The sequence below is a fragment of the Cucurbita pepo genome, chromosome 7 (genome assembly GCF_057944985.1).
Source record: "Cucurbita pepo subsp. pepo isolate OVF chromosome 7, ASM5794498v1, whole genome shotgun sequence".
Taxonomy (NCBI): Eukaryota; Viridiplantae; Streptophyta; class Magnoliopsida; order Cucurbitales; family Cucurbitaceae; genus Cucurbita; species Cucurbita pepo.
This window is the reverse complement of record NC_141804.1, coordinates 7,040,004-7,056,844: the sequence shown is the minus strand read 5'-3', so window position 1 is coordinate 7,056,844 and position 16,841 is coordinate 7,040,004. Positions and strand designations below refer to the sequence as shown.

Here is a 16,841-nt window from a genome sequence, read left to right as displayed (position 1 = left end):
TGTAAATGTGTTGAAATTAGACGGTTGATTTATACCCAATACACAAGATTACAATTAATTTAAATTATTCTATCCGGTTATTATTGGGCAAATAAGTAATTGACTAGCAAGTTGTCTAATCGCCTGGACTTAGAGTAGATATTGTTCTCTTTGAGTTTTCCCTTTCGGACTTACTCTCAAGGTTTTTAAAACGCTAGGGAGAGGTTTTCACACACTTATAAAGAATGTTTTGTTCTCTTCTCCAATCGATGTGAAATTGATGTTTTGTTCTTAATCAGATTTTGTAGGATTTTATGATTGTTTTGTTCTTAATAATGAGATTTTGTAGGATTTTATGATTGTTTTGTAGGGTTAGATGAATCAATTACAACAAAAAATTTATAATTGTATCAATTAAGACCTTGAATTTTCAACACTCTACACAATTTAAACTCCGGTGATTCTACTTTTAAATTGTTGGATGTATAATTCGTATGGTGTGTCCTATAATATATTTTCAAACTCCCGTGATTCTACTTTCATATATTTTCAAACTCGGGTGATTCTACTTTCAAATAATCATATAATAATTTTCAAACTCCTGTGATTCTACTTTCATATATTTTCAAACTCCTGTGATTCTACTTTCAAATAATCATATAATATATTTTCAATGTTTTTCAATAATCTGTTTACCATTCTGGAAGGAAAGACAATCAGAGAAGAAATTGGATGAAATTCAGCCATTGTTAATGTCACCTTGAAAGCATCATAATTACAAAACATTACAAAAATTAAAAATAATTGTTAAAATAATCCTTTTCCCTCTTTTTTCTTGGTCTGAATTCAATTGCCATTATCTATTGCTTTGACGTATTCTTTCTAATAATAATAATAATAATAATAATAATAATAATAATAAAAGTTGGATTGTTTGGTTTCTTTTACTAATTGGTGAAATACCTAAGTCATTCCAACATTATTATTTGAAGAAAAAATATTTAATTTGCAAGCTTAATTGGACTCATAATTAAGCTCAGTTGAAATTTAATTTAGATAGTTTCTCGATATTTAAATTGAAATAAGAGGTAAGAACGGGTATGGAGAACACTTCTCCATTCCTGTCTTCGAAAGAGAGAAAATAATGATAGTGGAATTTTAAGTGTCATTTTCTTGGTTCAAATTTATTAAATAAAATTATTTTACCGATTTTATAAATACCCTTCTGTTCTCCGTTGATTTTATTTTAATAAAGAGACCAATTTGATTGACTTTAAAGAATTATCATTTAATTGTTGATGAAAGGAAACTTCTTCATTTAAAAAATATATATATATATATATGTATAAACATTAAATTGAGTGGCGTAAACACTTAGAAATAAAATATACAAAAGGTTATGGTTAATAAAAAGATTTTAAAGTTATTTAAAATATTCAAATTGTTATTTATTGTTTCAAATATTTTTTATGAATATTTTAATTTTCACAAGTCCAACTCCAATTTTTTTATTCTTGCATGTTATTAGCATTCTTTTGATGCTTTCAAGAGTTTACTTTACACTTTTTTTTAAATATACTTGTACCTATTGTTAATGGGAGGGGTAAAAATAGAATCTAGGATGAGACAAATTCTGCTCAGAATTCGAAGTCTAGGCCAAGAATGATGTATAGGTCATATAGATTTGATTCGAGATGCTTAGATAAATGCCCAAGTAGGATGAGACGAGCAAGCAAACGGTTCAAGAGAACAAAGACTGAATCAGACCAAACCTACGAAGATTTGGTCCAAGGGTTCGACCAAAATCAAGAAAGGTCGACTCTTTAACTTGTCAGTTGAGGCTTTGGATGGTTAGCCAAGCCTAGTTTGGCCGACCACATAATCTTGTTGGTTGGCTCGTCAAGGAGTCAACCAAGGTCATGTTAGTTCATCCTTTGTTTTTACAAGAAAATGACCAAATGAGGTTTCATAAGCATTGTAGAGAGTATCTATTTCATGATCATGACAGTAAAAACGGTTAAAAAGACTAAAATGATAAAATAAAATAAAAATAAGTTAATTAATTAATTAAAAAGAAAAAGAAAAAAAAAATGTAACTAGATAACTTAAAGTCTACCATCATCGTAACCTATATTCTTATACGGAATTAAACCTTTAAAATTTCATCATAAAACACTGTCATTCACTTGCATATTCAAAAACATTCTTAAGACATAAAGAAATAATAAATAAAGCAATTAAAAACATTTAAAAAAAAAAACCTTATATTAAACTAAGTCTAAGAAAATGAAATACCATTATCCTATGCACGTGTCGTGGTCTCTACTTGTGATGTTGTCGTCAGCCGTACATGTGTGTATTGCTTTTACCTGAAATAGAAGTAGCACACGATTTGAGTAGTTTAAGCAATAGTCTCTTAGTGACCCTACTATTAGGGTAAGGGAATGCAAACACATGCAACTCATTATATAGGGGACCTATCGTTAAAACCATTATAGGGGGGCTTCCAGTCCAGACAAAATTAGATGTGTAATACTTCCTTACACACGACTCACACATGTGAGCGTGGATCCCCAGGCAGTTCGCACCCCCCTAGACTCATCACAATCAAGCTAGCTGTTCATAGTGACGTCCGGAGGTCAGCAGGCTTTTGAGTGTCATGCGAGACATGGTCATCATCATCATTATAGTATATGCATCCGTACTCATCATCATAAATGCAGGAGTGGTATTGATCAAACCTCTTGTGGAGTGATTCGAATCACGAGTTTAAAAACGAGTTTTCTTTACTCTTGATCTTGATCATCAAGGTAATATGTTCCAAAACTTTCCCTTGGGTTGATTCCATATCATTCATCATATAATGGCGTCGTATAACATCATATAGCATCACCATATCAATCATAAAAAAGAGAATGATGTTAATGTTATGCTATGAATGTAAATCATGAGGACCTCATGCATGTATGTATGTCATGTGTATCGGGATATTTCTCCGTTATACCATGTTAGTATAGACGCGTACCTTCGATATTTATGTTTGTCGTGATATCATGTAGGCATTTCCTTTTCTGTCGTGTTTTGTGACGCGTTAACACGTTGTACTCGACATGTCAAGCACAGGGGGTATGTGTACGAGCCCGTGTGGTAGGCTCATGTGCAAGTGCATGAGCCGTGTGTGGAGAAGTACCACACATCGAACCCTGCCCATAGCTGAAAAGAGTACAAGGTCAAGTTATGATTTTAGAGGATAGGTCTCATCAACATATGTGTGTGATTACATTACTAAACCCAATAGCGAGGTGACCTACTAAGTATTTCTTAAAATACTCAAGTCACGTGCTACCCTTTTATTTCAGGTAAAGGTAAAGCATCCATGCACGAATAATGATGAATGGTAGTTCCTAAGATATTTTTATTTTCTTATTTTAAATTAAATGTATAAGTCCATGGCTTCAACACAAAATATTTTTTTTTAAATTTTCATATATGATATTTAAAGCATGCATTTGGTGACGTCTCTAATTTAGGGGGGAAAAAAATTAGGGACATTACAAATGACATCTCAAAATCTCGATAAGATTTTTGGAGAGTGTTGGGTTTAAAATACACAATTATAGTAAGTACAACAACTTTCCAAGATACATTTCCCATACTTTCTAGCCTCTAAAATCTTCTTGTGAACTCATTATTAAGCATGGAAATGTAATTAGCTTAATTGCACACTAATGTGTTGGAATTTAGGCCACAAAAAGTTATAATTAATTATTTAATTTTTAATAATTATTTTGATTATTTTATTTATAATTGAATATTATATAAGGTATGAACCATCTAAGACTATTAGTATAATCATGAATAATATGTGGTTGAAATACAGGAGGATCATGTTCAAATAGTAATCTAAATGGTCTATAGTATACCGATAAAATTAGGTGTCTCATCCGTGTAACACTATTAATGTAACCATTTTATAATTGTTACAAATGATTTGATCTAAATTATTCGATGTATAGATATGTGGGTAAGGTTTTCTCATATGATGAGTTTGTATAAGATTGAACTACAAAAATATTTGATCTCTATTTATAATTTTGTTAATTTAGAAGATGAATATTTTACAAAATAATCATATATGACTTAATCTTAATCTAGTAGGAGATCATAAGAATGAGTTGTTATGAACTCTGGCTTATGGGGTTTTATCCTTTGATTTGCATGGGTGAAAAGGACTTTTGTAGCCGTTTAAATGTGCCTACCATTTTGAGAACTTGATCAAATAGAGAATTGGGGACATAATCTTACGAGATGAACTTCACACATTCCCATATAGAGCAAGCAGATGAATAGTTCCCTTAGGTGCTAATTTCAAGACTTGAACAATGAGGTCTCACCCTCTCATTGCCGAGAGGGATTCAGTTTACGCTTGGATTGTGAGATCCCACATCGGTTGGGGAGGAGAACGAAACAACCTTTATAAGGGTGTGGAAACCTCTCCCTAGCAAACGAGTTTTAAAAACTTTGAGGGGAAGCGCGAAAGGGAAATCCCAAAAAAGGACAATACTTTTTAAAAAAAACCTTGAGAGGAAGCCCGAAAGGGAAAGCCCAAAAAGACAATATCTGGTAGCGGTGGGCTTAGGCTGTTATAACGACCCTAAATTTCTACATACTCGGAGTCGCTACTAACATCTCATACTCATTTCTCATGCAGAAATATAACTGAAAAGAAAACATAATCTATCGTATAAATGTCGAAAACAATTATAACATCATATTCCCTAGAAAACACAGTCATGGTTTTAGGTGTTTAAATACAAAATACTGAAATTTAGAAAACTAAAAACAAATAAAAAATAATTTATAGAAAACACAGTCATGGTTTTAGATGTTTAAATACAAAATACTGAAATTTAGAAAACTAAAAACAAATAAAAAATAATTTAAAACAATAAAATGCAAAACAACCTATTCTAACCTAAGACTAGGAATTTAAATATGAGTCTACCCTATGCACGTGCTACAGTCTTTGTCTGCGATGTCGCCGTCCTCCGTACATGTGCGCCTTGCCTTTACTTGAAAAATGATGTGGCACACGGCCTGAGTATTTCGAAGAACACTTAGTAAGTGTCCCCACTCTAGGAGGTCATGCAAATGCAAACACATGCAATCATTGGGACTTATCTCTATCTAATCTAGGGGTGGCCTCCCGTCTCGGACTACTATAGATGTGTAGTACTTCCCTACACACGACCCACATGTGCGAGTGTGAATCCCTAGGGGGCTCGCACACCCCTTGGACCCTCTCTGGTCAAGCTACTCTGTAGCGACGTCCATAGGTCAGCGGAGATGCATGAGTTCTGTAATAGCCAAAAAATAATAATAAAATAATAAATAATAAATAAATAAATAAATAAATAAATAATAAACAAATAAAAAAATTATTAAAAAAAGTTAGGTAAAAAACAAAAATAATAAATAAACAACTATTCCCCAATTATCTCTCCTCAACTCATCCCTCACACAAAAAAAAAATCACAGTTTGCAAAAAGAAACAGAAAAACAACAATACCCAGTTTAGATTCACCGGAACAAGATTTACCTGAAGATGGATCTGATCAGTAAGGTATATATTAGATCATAATTTTCTTTTGTCCTATTTTTTTATTTAGAAATCACATTCAATTATAGTTAGATCTTCCTTAAATCATTACAATCATTTACCTTTGACTTAGAAACTAAATGTCAATCATTTATATGAATTCTCGTAAATTACGTCATATTAGTAATATTAGATCAGTAAATTTATATCAGGAGCCAGATGAATAGATTAAAAATAAAATGACCAATAAAATTTGTGAATAGAAGAAAGAAAAAAAAAAGAAATTTGGAAAGAGGGACAAATTTGGAATACATGATAACAAAACTAAAAGACAATAGAGTAAATATAGATAAAGAAAAAAAAAAGAGGAGGAATATTCCGGAATTAAAAACTTAAACTAAATATTAGAGAGAAAAGTAAATACAGAGGGCAGTAAAGGAGAGAATGACTTAAAATAACTCTATCAAAATCAAATTTTTTATACAACAGTAACCATAGAAAATAAGATTTTTAATAAAACCACAATTAGAGATACATAACATTTCAAGACCAATGTAAATTAGAGAAATAATTTTATAGATTTCAAACTTGAAACTAATGTCATGGGCTCACATAGGTTGGCTTGGATTTCAAAGGACAGAATCGAACTTTCAGTAAGGATATATTCGTGATAACAACTTAAGCTAACTAGCTAAGTGACCTTAGTATCGGCATGGTTATATTTGATGTTGACACATGCCCCGTGGTTCTGTACGTGTCATATATATTGATGTGTGAATTATTTGTGAATCGATATGGTTACGATATGTTATGTATATGTTGTGATATGTGAATTGTATGATAATACTTATGGTACGATGTGTTCAATGATATGTTTGAGATAGGATATGAAAGGAATGCACTAAATGTAATGTAACGATAGGAGTAAGATATGTTTATGAAATGTTAAGGTTAGGTTACGTATCGAAGTGCTACGGATATGAGAGATTGATAAAACTGATATGGTCACGATCGATTGATAAAAGAACACAATTAAGTTATGGGTAGAAAGGGATAGGATTGTGATAGATTGATAGAACGATAGCGTTAGGATACACTCCTATAACGATATGACTAAGGTATGTTCATGTAACGATATGACTGTGATATGTATAAGAACGTTAAGACTATGATAAGTTAGGGAACTATATGACCACGAAGTCTTCACGATATGATATGATTATGATATGAGATGTGAATGACGGATATATATATGTTGTGATATGATATGAAATATGTTATGGTACAAGATATGTGATAAATTGATATGTTTATGATATGATACATTGTGATGTGATACGTTATGATATGAGATGTATATGAGGATGTTATGTTAAAAACATGGAACGTTATGTTATGTCTCTTAAATTCTATGTACACAACATGACATGAATTCCATGAAATCACGATAAATGACATGAAATATAACCTCTTTAGAATTATGTATGATATGAGAACTGAAAAATGAGAAATGATATGATATGAATGATAAACGACATGTGAAATGATATGAAAAACGATATGATATGTACAGAATGCTAGCGGAGTTGTATTAAATGATAATGAAAACGGAAAAATGTTGGGACCTCATGCATTATGTGTGCTCATGCATTGGGGGATACCCCTATTCCATCACGAGGGTACGGACACGTAATCCATTAGGCAGGCGAAATATCATTATATTTTATATAATGCTGTCGTGACGGTTACTAATTCTAATGGGTGTTCGGTAAAAGTTGAGCTATCAAAGAAGGCTCGCCCGACAAGAAAAGGGGTCAGCGGTGTGCGAACTGTCCGGTGAGGACATACTCGCATGTATGAGCTATGTGTAGAGTATATGGTACACATCCAAGATGCCCATTAGATTAGTGTCGTAGGAAAAATAGACTGATATGATAGGTCCAGTCATTGCATTCACATGTTCTTGCATTTAACCCCCAATAGTGGGGTCACTTACTCAGTATTTCTTAAAATACTCAAGCCACATGCTACCTTTATTTTAGGTTAAGGCAAGACATTCTTATACGGCTGATGACGGCATCGCAACTCGAGACTATGACACATGTATAGGGTAGTCGTATTTATTTTCTTACACTTAGACTAGGATATGATATTTTTAATTTAAACGTTTATTTATTTTATTTAGCCTTTTGTTGTGTCATTTTTTAAGGTGTTTTCGAAACACGTAAGTCCATGACTGTGTTTTAAGCTGAAGGTTATGTTTTATAAAAGTTTAAATGAAGTATCTCCGCATTCAATGTTTATGATATGTATACACTAGCGACCTTAATTAAGTAGAAAATTTCAGGTCGTTACAGTTGGTATCAGAGCTCTAGGTTATAGATCTTGTAGACTAGCCTACGACGTAGGCTTGACATGTTCCATGGTCCCACCGTCGATACCCCGTCTCCGTTAGGTATGTCTTGCATAAGATAAGAAAATAAAATGTCGTTGATTGCGTATGTTGTTATTATGTTGTTATTGCTTGGTCATTATAAAATATAACTCATAATTGAATTTTTACACCATTGACTGTAACATAAATGGCGGCTTGTTAGCTTAATTCTATATTTATTATAACGTAGAATATGTTATGTCTTACATGGAATGTGAATGTAAATTGTTGTATTGATGATGTTTAGATTTACTAAGGTTGGTACTGTGAATGAGCGGCTATAGTTTTAGTAAGCTACTAAATGTTAGTGTATGCGTGAAAATGATTTTGCTAAGGGATGTCATATGCTTCAGTTAGACATCTCAAACATAGATAAATTACTTAGGGTTATGACCATAGAGATGGAAAGGAAGGTACATTTGTAAGTAATTTCAAATGAAATGAAATGAAAATTACCTTGGAAGCTTGATAAATGACAATACCTTATAGTATGTTATAGATATTAATGGTGATAATGTTTGACAGAAGATTTTATAACCTATATTAAATTGTTAAATTAAAATATATGAAAAATAAAATTGAATTAAGTTAAATTGATTGGTGAATGACATAAGTGCCTTTAATCGAAACTGAGCTTTGGGAGTAGTGAAATGTAGAAAACTTTTCTGCCTTAATACGAGTTGAAAAAAAAAACCTATTTGACAATGTTTACCATGAACGTTACCAAACTCTCCAACTCTCGCCTGACCACAAATCAAATATAGTAAGTCGTTCGTAGATCCATGTGATTTACTAGTGCATTCGATTTGCATTGGGGTAGGGTGGAGTTTTAACTCGTTTTATGTCATGATTTTGACTCCAAAAATTTACTAGAATTCAGGTAGGTAGTCCAAAGAGAAGAAGTATTACAAATTTTTTGTTTTGTATGAGAAATAGGCAAATTTGCATATGTAATTTATTTACAAAGACGAGACATTAATGATGAACCAAATAAAGTGGACAGTTACAAACAATACAAATACAAATAATACACCTACAAACAATAATGAGGAAAGGAAAATAATTCGTTTAGTTTTTTTAATTATTAAAAATATAGAGAATGAACCATTTTTATGGGAAACATTCCTCTAATGAATTCTCCGGGAACTTCTATTGTAAATGGACTATACAGAATTATGATCAGTCAAATATTGCAAGGTCTCAGTATCTATTACAGGTCAGAATTGGACCATAACGGAATTTCGGTCCCTACCAACACCACAATGTCTGATTGGGGAGGGAGACTACAATTAGAGATTGATCGAAAAACAAAGATATGGGTTCCTTCTTCGATGGTGATGACAACGACGACATGACGTGAGTTCACTCTAGGTAGATGTATTTAGGCCGGTAGTCACTTTCATGGTGTGGTTTGCTCGGTATAGGGGCTGGGCTGATGGTTTCGAGGTCGTTGGCTTTAAATCTCTCTTTTCTCTCTCTTGGTTTTCCTTTCCTTTCTTTGTGTGTTTCTCTTTTCTTTTGTCGGTGCCTTCAGTCGTGGGCAGTGTCGTTGAAGGCTGGGAGGTGTCCTGGCGATGCACAGACGTCGTGGTCATGTGGGATCCGAAGATTCCAACAGTCACCGAAATTTTTGCTACCTCGCCGGTGACCTCGACTTTTTTTTCTTAATTTCTCAATAGTTACATAAATTATAAACAAGTTGTTCACTCGAGAATCCATCGTACTTTCTTTTTCTACATTTTTTACTATTTTCTTTTATATTCTTTTTAGTTGTTACTATTTGAGTAAATGTTTTTCTCTTCTACATTACATTGAAGTTAAAGCTTTGGTATTACCGTTCAAAATTAACTGTAATAATATTTTTAAATTTTTTTATAAATGGGTAATAATATTTTTAAATTTTTTTAAAACAATTTAAAAGTGTTTTTAATTTATTAAAAAAGTTTAGGCACATTTTGAAAATTGAAAGGACATCGACCTTAATGGAAATTGTGTTGCTAGAAATGTTATTATTCGTATTTATTTATTTATTTATTTATTGTCTAACGTAATCATTGTTTTTTTATGATAAAAATTATTGGATTTAATTTATACATATTTTAAACATAATTTTAGCCGTTATTTAGTAACGGACATTACACATTAGACTTTAGAATTTAAATTGTTGCCAATTTATGAGTATGAAATGGTGTTTTTACTTCCATACCATATTAGGGTAAAAAAAAGTTACTTTTATCTTATGATATATATATATATATATATATATATATATATATTACTTTAGAATTAAAATGCCCTTGAAGGTGTATCCAGCTTTATTAATATTTAAATTTAAGTTTGGATATTAACAGAAAAAAGAAAAAGAAAAAGAAAATTTGGATATTAACAGAAAAAAGAAAAAGAAAAAGAAAAAGAAAAGGTAAAAAAAAGGGACTTGAGCAGTTACTCCACTTTTCACCGTTTTCTCCCTCTAATAATTGTAATTAGGACAAAAAGAAAAATAAATAATATTTATTACCTTTCTATATATAATATTTATTTTTGTGTAAAAATTATTGTTAAAACCACAAAATTTTAGCCTAGCATTTAAATAAATACTTTTAATATATATATATATATATATATTATAGTACATATTTCATTTACAATCCCTATGTGTTAATGGTTTAATTTTCAAAAAATGATTTATTTGTCAATAAATTAACAAGTTTAATAAATAGAATAAGGTTAAATTATAATATTCCTATTTTTTGTGGATAATTAATTAGAATAAAATGAAAATTGATAAGGTTAAATTATAATTGGAAAAAGAATAAATATTTAAAAGACTAAATAGTTGTTTAAAATGAATGATACGTTGACTTTTTAGTTGACCAAACAAAAAGAATTAAATTTTAAGAAAGTTGAAATTTTTTGTTCATATAATTTACTAAAATCTTCTTCAATAATGATTAAAGTAAAAATTATTTATGACTGTAGTAATAATTAAATTCTATTTTTATTCCAATCCAAATGAGATTAATTCGGTGGGTTATTTTTATTTCACATCCAAATGAGATTAATTATGTGGGTCGATACTCTATAGTTAAGCGTGTTTTACTTTGAGTAATTTTATATCATATGACCTCTTGAAATTTTTCATGGGATGCATGTCAATGAGGACAAAATATCATAGAATAACTCGGAGATGATTTCACTCTTAAAAAACGAGGAATAGATATCGTAACCATGTCGCAGGGGATGCAAATAATGGTCATTACCATTTAACCGAAAAAGAAAAAAGAAAAAGAAAATGGGTCTTAGCTTTTAGTCGTTCATGGTTGTTTGCTGGAGTTGGTCTCACAACACTCTCCGATTTACCGTGTAGAGATTTTTTTATTTTATTAACTAAACGAGGTTAGAGATGAAGATTATATTCTCTGTCTCCATTTTCGCTCCATTCCACTGTATATACATACATATGGGTATATATATATATTTCTTGTATCATTTATTGTAATATTAAAATAATAATAGAAATATATCATATTTATATTTATAAATAAGTTTATTAAGAAATTTAATAGAAATGTTTAAAATGATATTATATGATTTTTTCATAACACGTGGTGATTTTTGATTGGCTCTCTCTCATCCAAAGTCAAATCTCTCTAATATTATGTTAATTACTGAAATTTTAGCCATTAATTTAACAATGATTGACCATTAAGAAACAGATGGCAGCTTTTCCTCTTCTAAATTAATCTTTTTTAAATAAAAAAAAAATATTTCCATGCTTTTCTTTTATTATTATTATGATTTATTAATTATAATAATAATAATAATAATTTCAATGAGAATTTAAAAGCCCCCATCCTCATCTCATAAACTCTCTCTCTCTCTTCCTCATTCTTAGATCTCTCATTCTCTCTCTAAAATGAGAGACTTTGTGTCCTGTTTCTCTGAAAACGCCGTTAACATCTCCAATCCCTCCTGCTCCACCAAATCCAATGCCGCCGCCGCCGTCACCGCCGCCGTTGTCTCTCCGCCCTCCACCTCCCCCTCGGTGTTAACAGCCGTCACCAGCCTCTACGCCGCCCAGAATCAGCTGATGATTTCAGTGTCGTGGACCAAACTCCACTCAACCCAGAGCCTTTCCATCAATTTCACCCAACCCCAACTACCCACCATCATAGCCTTCAAGCTCGACACCACCGCCCGTTTCTTCAAGAAGAACAAAGGCTCAAAATCCTACGACTTCCAATCCTCCAAAATAGAAATCTTTTATGATCTCTCCGCCGCCATTTACGACGGCGGTGGACCCGAACCCATTTCGGGATTCTACGTTGTAGTCACTTTGGATTCAGAAATCGGCCTTGTTTTAGGCGAAATTCCCATTTCTTCCAGGCCTTTTAACCTCAAATCCGCCATGGCCGCCGACCCAGAAGCTCGAAAATGGTCGTTGATCTCGAGAACAGAGCATTGCGCCGGAAATACTCTGTTTTTGACGAAGGCTAAGTTCAGCGAAAATGGGGTGGCGCATGAGATCTTGATTCGGTGCATTGGAGAAGAAGAAGGGGGGAAAAAACAGCATCCGGGATTGTGGGTTTGGATCGACAAGAAGGCGGCGATAAGAGTGAAGAGATTGCAGTGGAATTTCAGGGGAAATCAGAGCATTTTTGTTGATGGGTTGTTGGTGGATATGTTGTGGGATGTTCATGATTGGTTGTTTGGGTCGGCCATGAATGGATTGGGAGTGTTCATGTTTCGAACCAGGAGTGGTTTGGAAAGTAGTAGGCTGTGGTTGGAAGAGGAGAAGAAGATCATCAATTCTCATGATGAGATTCAAAAGAATTTGGATTTTTCATTATTGATCTATGCAAGTAAGACTTCATGATTATTCACCATCAATTTTTTTTTTTTTTTTTTTTTATGAGAGATGAGTTTATCTCTCTAGATTTCTCACTCTAGTTTTTTGTTTGACTCGTGATATCTTCGAGATGATAATTTGTACTTCATCGGTGTATAAATACTTTGATCAATGGAACGATATTGGCCAAGCCCATCGTTAGCAACAGTTTGTCCTCTTTCGGCTTTTCCTTTTAGGTTTTTAAAATGCGTTTGTTAGGTAAATGTTTCCACACCCGGTGTTACGTTCTACTCCCCAACCAATGTGGGATATCATAGTCTACTCCCCTTCAGGGCCTTACGTCGTTATTGACACACCGCCTCATGTCTACCCCCTTCGGGGAAGGGCCTCCTCGCTGGCACATCGTGAGATATCACAATCCACTCCCCTTAAGGGCCCAGTGTTCTTACTGGCACACCTCCTCGTGTCTACCCCCTTCGGGGAAGGGCCTCCTCGCTGGCGCATCGTGGGATATCACAATCCACTCCCCTTCAGGGTCCAACGTCCTTACTGGCACACCGCCTCATGTCTACCTCCTTCAGGGAAGGCCCTCCTCCCTGGCACATCGTGGGATATCACAAATCCACTCCCCTTCAGGGCCTAGTGTCCTTACTGACACATTGCCTCGTGTCTACCCCTTTGGGGAAGGGTCTTCTCACTGGCACATCACCCGATGTCTGGCTTTGATACCAACTATAACAGCCCAAATCCACCAATAGCAAATATTGTTCTCTTTGGGCTTTCACTTTCAGGCTTCTTCTCAAAGTTTTTAAAACGCGTCTGATACGGAAATGTTTTCACACCCTTACAGGGGGTGTTTTGTTCTCCTCCCCAACATTGTGGAATATCACAGATATGCATAGTGCAATATGTAAGACGTTCAGATTCAAACCTATGGCTTCTAATACTAAGTTCGTCTCAGATTATGAATTTGGTACAAATTATTTAAATTTTTGTAAAAAAAAAGTAATTATTATTGCATTTTTGGCCAATTTTGGGTACCTAATGAATAAAAAAGTATTGTCCTTATGAGAGCAGTTGAAGATGATGGTATAAAGCTTCAATATCATTCAAAAAGCTTTAAAAAAAAAAAAAAAAAAAAAACAGAATAATAAAGAAAGAGGCCTAAGCTTTTTATTTATTTATTTCTTTTTTAATTCTTTAATGGAAAAAAAGGGATTTATTTTTTAAAAAAATGATGATTTTTCTGAAAAAGAAAAATTGAGGTTTTTGAGAGAAATGAATCAATCTTTTGCTTGCTTTTAGCATTTAAACCCTAAATAGAAGTGGAGAATATAATGAAAATGGGTCTGCAAAATAACACTTTTTTTTTTTTTTTTTTGAAAAGTTTGAGGCAACTCGGGACCTTTGGTTTTCTACGGGCGTTATGGGTATAAATAAGTAACGTAACGTAACGTAACGTCTATTCTTTAAAAACCGAACTTGAATCAACAAAATTGACCAGCAAACAAAATTGAAATTCAACTCAGACAACTAAATTTTGATTTATTCAAATTATTCGACTTAATTCTAATCCAAAATGTATATAAAGATGATGTCAATTAATTATCGGTTTCTTAAATAAAGAGATAACATCCTTATCATTGTCCCTAATAGAGTTGACTTATTAATTTTTTAATATGGTAGCAAATTAATAGTATTGTTAAAATTATTCTTAAAATAGTCATTAATTTGTATTATCCAAAAAAAGACGCATAATTCTCTAAGTAAAAATTTTGTAAAATGTTAACTTCTTAATATACATTATGCATTTGTTTTACCTACTACATGTTCTAAATCTCCGCCAAAAAAAATATAACGTTTTTTATAATATTACAAATTTTATTTATGAATTTTGATGTTTGTACATGTGAGATCGGACATGGATTAGAGAGGGAACAAAGTATTTTTAATAAGGGTGAGGAAACCTCTCCTTAGCATACCCATTATAAAAATTTTGAGGAGAAATCCAAAATGAAAGCCCAAAGAGGATAATATATGCTAACGGTGGGCTTAGGCTCTTACAAATGGTATCAGAGCCAGACATCAAGTGATGTGTCAGCGAGGAAGCTGAGCCCCGAAGAGAGGTGGACACGAGGCGGTGTGCTAGCAAAGACGTTGTGCCCAAAGGGGGGGGGGGGGGGGTATTGGGGGTTCCCACGTCGATTGAAGGAGGGAACAAGGCTAAGTGTCATACGAGTACCAACGAGGACAATGGACCCCCAAGGGGGGGTGAATTGTGAGATCCCACATCGGTTGGAGAGAGAAACAAAACATTCTTTGTAAGGGTGTGGAAACCTCTCCCTAGTAGACGCATTTTAAGAACCTTAAGAAAAGCCGGACAATGTGCCAACGAGGAGGCTAGCCCCGAAGAGGGGTGGACTGGAGGGTCCCACATCGATTGAAGAAGAGAACGAGTATCAGCAAGGACGTTAGACCTCCAAAGGTGGTGGATTGTGTGATCCCACATCGGTTGGAGAATGGAACAAAACATTCTTTACCAAGGTATAGAAACCTCTCCCTAGCAAACCCAGTTTAAGGAGAAGCCTCAAAGAGAACAATAACGGTGGATTTGGGCAGTTACAGTACCTATTCGATCCCTAAAAAGTAGTTGGTTGTGAAGGAAAGATAATGCATGGAATCCTGTTAAAGTAGGGCATACCAATGTATAATTTAAGTTTTTACACATAAAAATAAACACATGAAATGTGTGAAGATGCATAGCTCCTAAAACAAAATAATGAAAAGAAGTAGACCCCATTTAAAAGTTGCAAAAACCCATGGGGGTTTGGGCAAAGGCCATTCCAACACAAACACCAACATGGAAGGACACTGAGGTGAGCTAATCCAAAAGGGAAGAGGAAGTGTGGAAGGGGGAAATGGAGGGGCCATCACATCTTTGGCTCTTTTTGTTTGTTGTCTTCATGTTAGGTATGAATTTAAAAGGCTATGTTTAGGGTTTAGGGTTTAGGGAAAGCATTCACTTTTTTAATTTCATTCCATCTCCTATTTTCAAATTCACAACCTTTTGTTTTTCTTCAATGCTTTGTCGACCACAAAATAATGTTATTTCAATGCTACGTCTGAATGATAGCGATCCAAAGAATAAGATGATTAAGAAAGAATTAAAAAATAAAAAATTAGTACCGATACCAACCAAGTGTATCTTCCTTTTTTGTGGCTCAATTATAAGAATTTCAAAGTTAAACGTATTTTGTTAGAAACAATTTTATGTTGCGTGACCTCCTAAAAAACATACGAGTGAGGACGAAGTATGTTGAAAAGACATGTGTTAATATGTGGAATAGTCATCAGTCTTAGACACGAGGAGTACATAACGTGACTATGTTGCAGAAAAATATTATGGCCATCAAGTGTCGTGTAACGACCCTAAATCTCTACATACTCAGAGTGTAACGACCCTAAATTTCCACATACTCAGAGTCGCTACTAACATCTCATGCTCATTTATAATGCGGAAATATAACTCTTACATAAACATAATTGATAACGTAAACTTCAAAAAAAACGTTTAAAACAATCTCTTCTCTGGAAAACACAGCCATGGTCTTACGTGTTTAAATATGAAATACTGAAATTTAGAGAAAACAAAAACAAATACAAAATAATTTAAAACAATGAAATGCAAAACAACCTAATCTAACTTAAGACTAGAAATTTAAATATGAATCTACCCTATGCACGTGCCACAGTCTCTGCTCGCGATGCTGTCGTCCTCCGTACAAGTGCGCCTTGCCTTTACCTGAAAAATGTTGTGGCACACGGCCTGAGTATTTCAAAGAATACTCAGTAAGTGGCCCCACGATAGGGGGCCATGCAAATGCAAACACATGCAATCATGATTTAGGGACCTATCTCTAATCATCTTAGGAGTGGCCTCCAGTCTCGGACAAATTTGATGTGTAGTACTTCCCTACACA

The 16,841-nt window shown here is 33.4% G+C and overlaps 1 protein-coding gene across 1 annotated transcript; it reads left to right on the top strand.

Moving 5' to 3' along the window:
- The first annotated feature begins 11,872 nt into the window (after window positions 1–11,872).
- Window positions 11,873–13,051, top strand: LOC111798963 (DUF868 family protein (DUF868)). The gene has a single exon (XM_023682322.2). The coding sequence runs from the start codon at window positions 11,929–11,931 to the stop codon at window positions 12,886–12,888; it is 960 nt and encodes a 319-aa protein (XP_023538090.2). The 5' UTR covers window positions 11,873–11,928; the 3' UTR covers window positions 12,889–13,051.
- The last annotated feature ends 3,790 nt before the right edge of the window (window positions 13,052–16,841 follow it).

What these genes read in the sequence shown, in the direction of transcription:
- LOC111798963 (XM_023682322.2), top strand. Translation starts at nt 11,929, where the DNA reads ATGAGAGACTTTGTGTCCTGTTTCTCTGAAAACGCCGTTAACATCTCC.